Below are 11,303 nucleotides of genomic sequence, written 5' to 3'. Positions count from 1 at the left end.
CTCGAACACGGCGGGTGAGGGGGCGGGGCCTGCATTGGCCACGCCCCCGCCCCGGACCGCGGTTCGCGCGCGGTCTCTGCGGATCCCGTACCAAAGACACGGGCAGGAGGGGCGACGTGCCGCAAGCCCGAGGCCAGTCTTATGGCCTCACTTCGGGGACGGTACCCAAGCAGCAGGAGAGTCATGGAATCCATCCCTCCTGCTTCCAGGAGACCACCCTCACGCCCTGACAGAAAAGTGGTCTTCGTGGCCTGGCCTCAGGAAGTCTCTTCTCCGGTGTCTCTTAGTTACCTCGCGCCGCAGCCTTGACCAGAAAGAGCGGGCCGGGTAGTCCGGAAAGGAAAGGTGAGTGTAGCCTTTTTTCCTTAGGCTTGGTCGGTTCGCGCACAGGTCCTGCGTTGGTGAGGGCCTGAGACGTAGTTCTCAACCTGCGCTGTAATTTAGCCTCTTCAGAATTTTTAGCGTGTTCTTGGGACTTACCTTGGGGCCTGCAACAAGTTTACTGGAACAATAGCTAACGGGTATCGCACATTTATTAGGTACCTGGCACTGTTCCAAATGCTTTATCGATATTAACTCCTTTAATCCTCGTAAGGACCTACGAAGTAGGTACTATAAATATCCCCATTTTACAGACGAAGGAACTGAACCATAGATAATGTAATTTGCCCAATGCCCCGCAGGGAGTAAATGGCAGAGGCAAGATGCCAACCCACACTACGAACTACTGCATTCTACTGTCGCTTCAGTCCCCTCTGTATGGGAAATCTAGCTATTTAAGAGGAAACTGATTGATTTTTGGAAACAGCCTAAAGGTAAGTATTCACAGTTATAGTTTATGATGAAATGTGTTCCTTTGAACATTCAGCATCTTATTTACACTCTGAAGTCTTAATGAGTTTGGAAAAGGCAATAATCCCAAGAGGAGGAACTGTAATCTGTTATGAACTGTAGGGCCCTCAGGGGATGGGCTCCTCTAGAAACTGTGTTGTCCAATACCTCAGCCACTGGCCACATGTGGCTAGTCCCAATTGAGATGAATTATAGGTGTAAAACGTAAACTAGATTTCAAAGTCTTTGTATGGAAAAAGTAAAATATCTTATTTTTTAATATTGATTAGGGCCAGCCCCCTGGCGTAGTGGTTGTTTGGCATGCTTTGCTTCAACCGCCAGGGATTCCTGGTTCCGATCAGGGGTGCGGACCTACATCACTCATCAGCCATGCTGTGACAGTCACCCACATACAACACAGAGGAAGAGGGGCCGGCCTGGTGGAGTAGTGGTTAAGTTCACACACTCCACCTTGGTGGCCCTGAGTTCACGGTTCAAATCCCAGGCATGGAGGGATGCACTGCCCATCAAGCCATGCTGTGGCAGTGTCCCACATAAAAATGGAGGACGATGGGTAGGGATGTTAGCTCAGGGCCAATCTTCCTCAGCAAAAAGAGGAAGATGGGCAACAGATGTTAGTGCAGGGTGAATCTTCCTCAGCAAAAAAAAAAATTAATATCGATTACATGTTGAAAGATATTTTAGATATACTGGATTAAATAAAATACATTAAAATTAATTTAACCCATTTCTTTTTACCTTTTTAATGTGGCTACTAGCAAATTTAAAATTACTTATGAGGTTTACATTATATTTCTATTGTACAGCACAGCTCTAAAAACAATGGTCCAGGCCGGCCCGGTGGCACAAGTGGTTAAGTGCGTGCACTCCGCTGCGGCAGCCTGGGGTTCCCAGGTTTGGATCCCAGGCACGCACCGATGCACCGCTTGTCAAGCCATGCTGTGGCGGTGTCCCATATAAAGTGGAGGAAGATGGGCACGGATGTTAGCCCAGGGCCAGTCTTCCTCACAAAAAAAAAAAAAAAAAGGTCCCAGCCTCAGGGCACTAGAGAGAACAGTTGCCTGAATGGAAAACTGGGAGAAAGACAACATAAGAGCACAAACTTGAGTCTGGGATTGCCCAGGACTCAGCAGAGGGAATCCCAAGGTATGTATACTTCTGGCCAATCGAAAAGATCCAGCAAAGAAAACAAGGGTAGGGCCGGCTCCGTGGCTTAGCGGTTAAGTGCGCGCGCTCTGATGCTGGCGGCCCGGGTTCAGATCCCGGGCACGCCCCAAGGCACCACTTCTCCGACCAACCCGAGGCCGAGTCCCATGTACAGCAACTAGAAGTATGTGAACCTATGACATACAACTATCTACTGGGGCTTTGGGGGGAAAAAAATGAATAAATAAAATCTTAAAAAAAAAAAAAAAGAAAACAAGGGTAGCAAGTGGCACAAAAACCAAGACAGAAAACTCTTAAGTGCCAGTAGTATTGTATTAGCTTGTATTATAGAAATGTGTAAATTGGACTGCTTAGTCCTTGTTGCAGTTGGTATGTCAGATGCCAGCAAATTAGGAGAGAGATGGAGGGGTAGATAAGAGGGAAAATACCATTGTAAATAGGTAACATAAACAGAATTGGTTTGTTGGTGTTGTTTGGATAATAATTTTTTTAATTTGGTGTTTTTCAAATTGTAAAAATAATAGATGCTTGTTATAGCAAGAGAAACAATTCAATGCAAAGATGTATTAAAGGCACAGCCTCCCCCATTCATTCTACCTGCCTGAGGTAACCAATAGTGTGTATACCTTTATAAAAACATATATGCATTCACACAGGTTTTGTCTTCATTTACACACACATATTTGTTTTTCCCAAAAATTAACTGATGTGCAGCCTGGGGTCTCTGGGATTGAGGGCTCATGCCTTTCTTTTTTTCTCTTCTCTTTCCACTTGCATTACTCCTCTCTCCCTTCCAGGTTCCCTTTTTCACATTCTTGCGCATTCTCTCCCTCCCTCCCTCTTTCCCTCCCTCCCTCTCTCTCTCATACACACACAAGGGAGGGGAAGAAGGTATTGAGTCCTTTACAAAAATGGCATTATTTCTTACACTTCTGCATTTTTTTCCTCACTGTCTAGTATAGAGTCTTCTAAGTCAACTGATATAGATCTAATTAATTGATTGGTCATTTCTTATTCCTTGCCCTTTTTAAAAAAATGTTACTTCTCTTTTCTAATTTGTAAGAGTTCTGTGTTATAGACATTAACTGTCATCACACTGCAGAATTTTTTAGATCTATTTTTTGTCTGTTGACTTTATTAATGATATCTTTGGCCATACAAAGATAAAACTTTTATGTAGTCAAGATGTTTATCTTTCGTTTTAGAGCATTTGGATCTTATCTGATTGAGTTATTCATTCATCAAATTTTTATGTAAATGTTTTTCTTTTTCTTTTATAGTGCTTTCATTTTCTGTCTTAGTTTAGGTATCTCCTCCATCCCTTGATTGTAGGTCTAGTCTCCCAAATGTTCTTCTAAGGTATTTAATGTTTTGATGATCACATTTAAATCCTTAATGTATCTGGAATTAAGTTTTGTATATGATATGAAGTAGGGGTCCAACTACTTAAAAGCAATTGTAGTTTTTAAATTTTCTGATTAGAGATTACTTATTTTATGAAAATCAAATTACATAACCCAAATCAGCAACTCTGAGAAGTATCCACCAGGCAGCTGAGTGAACTCAAGGATGAAACTGGAATTACTAGACCTGCTACTGTGTATGATGAAGTACTGAACAAAGGAGGCAGTGTGACAGCAGCTAATCAGTGGAGCTCTGTAAACCAGCAAAACTCATAGAGAGGCCAATGAAATCTAAAATAATTACATGTTCTCAGAATATAAGCAAAACCAACCTATAGGGAAGAAGATAGCATGCATTTTTGTAAATAAATAATCATTCCTGATTAATCTATTAGAACTCTTCATAGGGGTTGTATTAGTTTGCGAGGGCTGCCATAACAAAGTACCATAGACTGGGTGGCTTAAATAACAGAAATTTATTTTCTCACAACTCACAAAAGGCTAGAAGTCCGAGATCAACATGTCAGCAGGGTTGGTTACTTCTGAGGCCTCTCTCCTTGGCTTGTAGAGACTGTCTTCTCCCTGTAGCTTCACATGGTCTTCCCTCTGTGGGTGTCTTTATAAGGGTGCCTTTATAAGGACACCAATCATACTGGATTAGGGCCCACCCATATGACCTCATTTTAACTTATATCTTTTTTGTGTGTGTGTGTGAGGAAGATCAGCCCTGAGCTAACATCCATGCTAATCCTCCTCTTTTTGCTGAGGAAGACCGGCTCTAAGCTAACATCTATTGCCAATCTTCCTCCCGTTTTTTTTTTTTTTTTCTCCAAAGCCCCAGTAGATAGTGGTATGTCATAGTTGCACATCCTTCTAGTTGCTGTATGTGGGACGCGGCCTCAGCATGGCCGGACAAGTGGTGCGTCAGTGCGCGCCTGGGATCCGAACCCGGGCCATCAGTTGCGGAGTGCATGCACTTAACCACTAAGCCACGGGGCCAGCCCTAACTTACTTATATCTTTAAAGACCCTATCTCCAAACACAGTCACATTCTGAAGTACTGGGGTTAGGACTTGAACATATCAATTGTGCGGGGCAGGATTCAGCCCATAACGGGTTGATAATGCAATGAATGTGCTTTTATTTAATTTTTTTTAAAAAGCTTTGACAACAGTTTTACATTGAAGACTCTATTTAAGAACTGAGTAACCAAGGAACTGAGATTACCAGTTTAAGTCAAGTGAACAAATGAACAGGGATGAGCATAACAAAACAGGGGGTGGGGGCAGTGCTTTTCCAAATTATACTTTCTGAAACTTCTATTTTCTATCACACCTTCCAGTCTACCCTGAGAATTGCTGCTGTAGTGTATCACTGATTGAAGAGAGTGTGTTAAAAATGTCCTCATTTGCTAAGAAATGATTCAAACTACACTTACATGATCAAGGTCTCTAAGCTATCTAATATGACCTAGGAAAGGGACCCTAGTGACATTATGTTAACTATGTCCTAAAGACCTTAACCCAATATGCTGCTGTGACCAAAGAGGCTATATAATGTTGGGTGACTTGAACATTTAACACTGGGCTAGACACACAGTATCATAAAATCATCTGCATCTGCCCTTTGAAAAAGCATCACAGAAATCTGAAACCCATCCCTCACAATTAAGAACCAGTTGTTATAACCCCCTTATTTTATACATAGGAAACTAAGATCCAGAGAGGTTAAAATGACTTGTGTAAAGACACTGAAATAGTTATTGGTGGATCCAGGCACCAGGTCTTCTAAATTCCAATTTAGTACTCTCAACTACTATTTTAGAAACCATTAATTCCTATTTCTAGTATTCAGGGTTATTATCCAATGTGCAGTTCTGGTCACTACAACTTAAAGAAAATGTAAAAAAAGCTAAAAAAGTGTCTAAAGAGAAACAAATGAGATAATCAAAAGGATTAAGGATACATTCTTTTATTTATTTCTATCCCAATCCCATTCCGAAAAGGCTTACAAAGATGCAGATAATATAGTAAGATAAAAAAAGATTAAAACAGAAAAATGAGAATAAGGAAAATAAGATTGGAACCAAGAACGGTGCTAGCATACAAAATACATAACATGAAGTCCTAAACACTTGCTGGAGGTGGGCCACAAATTGGGCTCTAAGTGGTCTAGCATCAGTATGAAGAGAAAAATACAGTCACTTGACTATTTAGTGTCTTCCCAAGGTAAAAACCAAATAGCAATTTAGGAAAAAGCACAACTGGGTTCAGAGAAAATTTCACCCATGTATCCTTAAAGAGAACATTATGAATTGTCATGATAAATACCCTTTACAGTATCCACAGCAATTAAGTTTCACAGGGATTTTCATAAGGATTGCCAAAGTGCAATCCAGAAGAAGCAATTCTGCAAGGTCAATAAAATGCCAGCTATGTACAGGGAAAATCAGGTTTAATCCAGGGACAGAATTAATAAATAGAAGTACACAGGGGCTGGCCCCGTGGCTTAGCGGTTAAGTGCGCGCACTCCGCTACTGGCGGCCCGGGTTCAGATCCCGGGTGCGCACTGACACACCACTTGTTCGGCAATGCTGAGGTGGCATCCCACATACAGCAACTAGAAGGATGTGCAACTATGACATACAACTATCTACTGGGGCTTTGGGGAGGAAAAAAAAGGGGAAAAGAAAAAAAAATGATGATGGAACCATGGAAATAAAATTCAACTGTTTAAAAAAAAAAAAAAGGTACACAGAGTACTTTCCAGACTCTCTTTGGTCTGGAAAGAGAGTTCCCATATAACTGAAGAATAATAAAAATGAAGCTTTTGAGGAGTTAAAGAAAAATGAAGAGAAGTCATAAAGGCCAGAAATGTATACAAATTTAAGGTCCAGATGATTTCCCTTACTAAAAGAAAAGGTTCTTGAGATACATCTCTAACCTTAAATCTTAAGGTTAATGTCACGCCTCTTAATCCCTTGGCTTGCCCATCAGAAGCTGAATCCTGGGCTGGCTAGGGAAATGATCAGTTTAAGAATCCTTATGTCTTTCGAAGAGGTTGTTTTGGAAAAAATTTGGATAGCTATTCCAATTATGCCTAGAGAAGACATTTAACCCACCCACGTTTCAGTTCCTATTTTATTCCTCATATTAGGCTATTAGATTCACTATTTAAATTTTTAAAGATTAGATTTATTACAAACTGGCTTTGAGCCCCCAGATCATATGTTTTAAGCTGCATATTTAGAGGTTGAAATGCCAGCTTTTGAGACCTTTGAAAAATATTCATACTGCTTCTGACAAGTCTGTTAAACACACAAATAGCACATTGGGAACCCATGAAGCGTTATTATTGCTCAAGAAAGGAAACATGGCAGAGAAACTAAGGAAAAGTGGAATAAGCCTCTGGCTGAAAGCTTCAAGGTATGAGCACTGGAGAAATGAAGCAAAGGAAAAGGTCAACATTCTGATCAGAGATGTTGAATTGAGAGGTGAGTTGTGTGATGGGGGAAGGGCTAGGGCCAGTTTTAGCTGCCAGCAGCAGAATGTCCAAGATTTGAACTCTGGTACACTTCTAGAAGAACAGGATGGTAAGAGGCTACAAAGTAAAAACAAACTGGATCTTCAGGGTGGTCATACTGAGTTGGCAGTGGAGGAGAGCCTCAGGTTCCCAGATGGGCCCCAGTCTACAGTAGAGGGCCTCAAGCAAGGCTGGGGTGGACCAGGTAGGACTCCAGGTTACAGTCAAAGTCCTTGAAGAGCAGGGACTCTGATGGACTGGGCTGGGTAGCTTGTATCTCCATGACAGAGTTCACTGGCTGCTTCTGTAGGAGCTCTGGGTCAAAGGCCACACCCCGAAAGAAAGGGTGGACCTGGAAGTGATGCAAATAACGTAGCCGGTGGAGGGGATTCTGGCATAAGAGCTGAAGAGAAATAGAGCATGAAGGATGAGGGACTGGGATAGGAAAAAGAAGCTGGAAAAGGAGAAAGAAGTTCATGGAGCTGTGGAGGGCAGGAAGAAGAACACTAAAGAGTAGATTTGTAAAAAGGGAGACAGGCTAATGTGGGGGTAAAGGTGGGAATAAAGGAACTCGATTGGTAAGACAGCAGCACTGGCCCACTGTCTCAGAAGTGACCTGTCTGTTACAGATAGGAAGGAGATTTGGAAGATCAGGAACTCAGGAATGAAATTTGAAGTGCTAGTTAGAGGGCAAGTAGTGAGGTGGTACTTGATCAAGTTGGAGCACCACCCAAAAAATTAATCCGAGGAATGGGGAAATATCACTTCAATGATAGGGAAAGGAAAGAGTGAATGGTTTGGTAGTCAAGATGGAAGGTAGTGCTCACCCTTACCTCATGGAGCAGAAGTGAGAGCCCCTGGTTAAGAGAAGCTGGGATCTCCGAGTCATAGTGGGTCACACTTGCCAACATGGCCACATGATCTCTCTCTGCAGTCACTGGGAACTGAGTTAAGGGGTAGGGGGATGTCACTCCTCAGTAGGAATAAGGCAAGATTTCCTAAGGCCTTCCTTCTTCCCACCACAGGGCAAAACTCCTGTCTTGTCTGCCCAACATCTCTACCATTCTCTCACCTTTCCAGTTGCCAGAGAGAAAAGCAAGACACCTAGGGACCACCAATCAGCAGCATGGTTGTAAGGCCCTCCACTCAGGACCTCTGGGGCTACAGATTTGAAAGATACTTGTTACTGACATCCATTGGCTATCCTCCTGCCCAATGCTTACCCACCAGCTTTAGCCTCTCTCTTACCCATGTATTGAAGAGTGCCACAGATAGTATAGGCTTGAGATCCCCGGGGCAGATGGCGGGACAGACCAAAGTCTGTCAGTTTCAGATGGCCTATGAAAGATAAGGTAACAGCACCACTCTGTTCGACCCCTCATCAGCCATGACTTATTCCCAAACTGAGGTACCTCTCATTCTGGGGCTAGGAAAAGAAAAGGACTTACCTCGTTCATCCACAAGGATATTCTCCATCTGAAAAATCGCAGGTGAGAAGTTATTATTTATCCTCTTCCTTTCAACTCTCTTTCATCGTGTATATCCCCCCAGCTGAAGATGATGCCCTACTCAGCATTCAAGTCTATACTTGGAAGTCCCCTTAACACCCATAAGAGCCCCATAGTCACCCCTTCTCAGGTCCCCCCTGCCTTCGGACCTGTTGGAACTTCTCACTGAGGCCTCTCCTCAGACAAAGATAAAAAGCACTTAACTCTACCTTTACATCTCGATGGATGATGCCCAAGTCATGGAGATAGCCTGTGGATGACAGCAAGCATGGGGTGTGCTGAAAGTCTCCTGTCCTTTCTGATTTCCCTGGTAGTCCCCACCCCATCCCTCTCCCTGTTCTTTGACCTCCAGAATTAATATCAATTCTCTTCTCTCTGTTCCCCTCCCCTTAATCCTTCCCTCATTTCCATGCCACTCCTGTTTCACTTACACAGCACTAGGACCAGCTCAGCAGCAAAGAGGCGGATGGAAGCCTCAGCAAAGCAGCCAACAGCAGACCACAGGGAGTACAGATCTGTGCTGCAGTAGCTGCACACTGTAAAGCACCAGAAGTCTAGGCAATATTTGGGGGCTGCTGTGCTTGGGCTCAAGGCACTGTAGGCCTCCTGCCCAAACTGATGCCACCTGCTGTTCCCCCTCCCTTTGGGAGAGAGAAGTGCTATGAGAAGGGTAACAGCAAAAGCAGAACAAGCCAAAGGGATAGGTAATCTCAAAGGGGGAGTATGGTAGAAGGACCCATGGGAATGAGGAGAGGCCAGTCACTCACTAATGAAGAGGTGCCGTTTTCCCTGCCAGCTGTCCCCCAAACTGTGTACAAAAGGATGGTTGATCTGTCGCTAGGGACAAAGAAAACAGGAAGTTAGGGAGGAACAGGGTCACTGAGGATCAAGGCAGCTAAGAAGTCAGGATTTACCTAGCTGTGCAGAAAGGGAGCTGCTGCTCCACCTCTCAGTTCAGGTGCAGTAAATAATTGGGACTGCTTGCCTGGTGATCCCGGAACCAGCATAATACTAAGGCACACACACACACACACACACACACATGCTGGAGAGATTTCCCTGGCAGGACCTAGAATAACTCTGCCGGTAGCTACTTTTCCCAGGATCTACTTTGGCTGAAGCAGAGGGAGGGAGCAGAACCAGGAAGAGCAGGACAGTTGGATAAGAAAGGTGTTTCCTCCACCTGTGGTTTAGTTCTTCCTAGGATCCTTTCCAGGGCTCTGTGCGTACCTGGATGCTAACCTCCTCTTTGCACTGCCTCAGGATGTCTCTCTGTAGGACCTTCACCTTGGGCATCACCTATAAAAGGAGAGGAGTGATGACTCCTAGAGGGGAGTAGTGCTATTGAATTGTTTATTCTTCCCAACCTTTCTGGTACCAAGATCGGAGGCAAGGACTAGAAAATAATGTGGAAGAGTACATAGATCCCTACCTTCACTGCAAATACTGCTTTCTGGCCACAATCTAGCACCTTGAGGACAGTTCCAAAGGACCCCTTAGCCACAAGGCCTAAAATCTGTACAGAAAAATGGAGAACAGGGCAATTGAGACTCCAGTTGTTTCTAGATTTCTCCCCAAGACTGAGACCCTTTCCAGGGATTCCAATGACCTACCTTCAGCTGCTGATGCCCCCTAAGGGGCCTAATGGGGAACTCCGGCAGAAAGAGGTTGATGAACTGAGGCACTGGCCACTCAGACAGAGGCTTCTCTACTAGCAGTGGGACTGGCTGCTCCTGGTGCAGGCACTGATGCCCCCGTAGTCCCCACAGCTCTTCCAGACCTGACCTGGTGGCCCCCACAGCTGACCAGAGGCTCTTCCAGCCTCGGACCCAGGGACCCTGAATGTTGCCACCCTGCCGAGAACCAAGGGAGCCACTCTGAAACTTCTGCCCCTGAGGCATTACAGGTTCTGCCCTATGCAGGCACTCCCTCAAATCTCAACCCTAGAGATACATTTTTGAGCACCAGGCAAAATTGCCACCACTCCTGCTTTGGGCCAAGACCTAGATTTCCTGGACACAATCCAAATCATCTAGCAATCTTGGACATTTTCCCTATGAGGCATCAAAGATTCAGCCTGCACCCCCACCCCCGGCAGTGGGTGTCACTAACCTGCTCCTCAACAGTCACTTCCCAGGCTTCAAGCCCATGCTTCTACCTCCCCTCAACAGCCAGAGCCCCACAGCCTACCTTATGAGCAGCAGCCACCCGGGTGTGTTGCCCTTGCTGACAGCTTACTGCTCCCATCCCCAGCCTCTGCCTCCTCTCGCCTTCCACTAAATCTATCCCAGTTACATAAGCAATTCCTCCCCCTGATGCTGCATTACATGTGAACCCCGCCTCTTCTTTGCTCTTCATGACTAGAGATGCAAGTGATGCAGCCAAACCTCACCCTTATCCCTAAATCCTATTCCTCCCTGATTAAGAATAGGCTTTTATAGCCAGAATTAAAATGCGCACGGACCTATCAGCATGGGACCAGTGTCACGTGAGAGCTGGGAAATATATGTGATACAGCTTCAAGCAGGAGGGAAGAGGCCACTTTCATTAAAGTGGCAGCTAGAGGATGTGTATCGGGATGATACGGGAGGGAAGGACACAGACAGGTTGAATCCATGCACTCAATGCAATTGAGAAAAAAAAAAAACAGCATCAAATTTAAAATATATTTTTTCTCTTTAAATCATCTTCTTACCATTCTCCAGAGCATACCCCAGGGGGACCCATAGCCAGCCCTGGCTCCTATTGCCATCCTCCCATGTGAGCTTGGCACAGATTGGGGAGGGGCTGATTCCCCCCAGAACACTAATACCGCTTTCATACAAGGCAGTGGAATGAGGGACAGAAGATC

General features: G+C 44.6%; 1 protein-coding gene and 1 long non-coding RNA gene across 2 annotated transcripts; one reads left to right on the top strand and one right to left on the bottom strand.

The window, feature by feature from the left end:
• The first annotated feature begins 95 nt into the window (after positions 1-95).
• On the top strand, positions 96-8,326 carry LOC131417182 (uncharacterized). The gene is made up of 4 exons (XR_009222684.1): positions 96-345; positions 684-815; positions 6,749-6,915; positions 7,970-8,326. It is a non-coding gene; the product is annotated as an uncharacterized LOC131417182 (long non-coding RNA).
• RSKR (ribosomal protein S6 kinase related) lies at positions 7,126-11,007 on the bottom strand. The gene is made up of 13 exons (XM_058560270.1): positions 10,643-11,007; positions 10,565-10,567; positions 10,066-10,305; positions 9,885-9,968; positions 9,683-9,751; positions 9,220-9,289; positions 8,884-8,988; positions 8,662-8,702; positions 8,393-8,420; positions 8,193-8,282; positions 8,017-8,105; positions 7,778-7,888; positions 7,126-7,347 (listed from the first exon to the last, which is right to left on the bottom strand). The coding sequence occupies exons 1-13, from the start codon at positions 10,808-10,810 to the stop codon at positions 7,126-7,128; spliced, it is 1,320 nt and encodes a 439-aa protein (XP_058416253.1). The 5' UTR covers positions 10,811-11,007.
• Between the last annotated feature and the right edge of the window lie 296 nt (positions 11,008-11,303).

This window comes from Diceros bicornis, chromosome 18, assembly GCF_020826845.1.
Source record: "Diceros bicornis minor isolate mBicDic1 chromosome 18, mDicBic1.mat.cur, whole genome shotgun sequence".
Lineage (NCBI taxonomy): Eukaryota > Metazoa > Chordata > Mammalia > Perissodactyla > Rhinocerotidae > Diceros > Diceros bicornis.
This window is presented reverse-complemented; position numbering and strand designations above follow the sequence as displayed.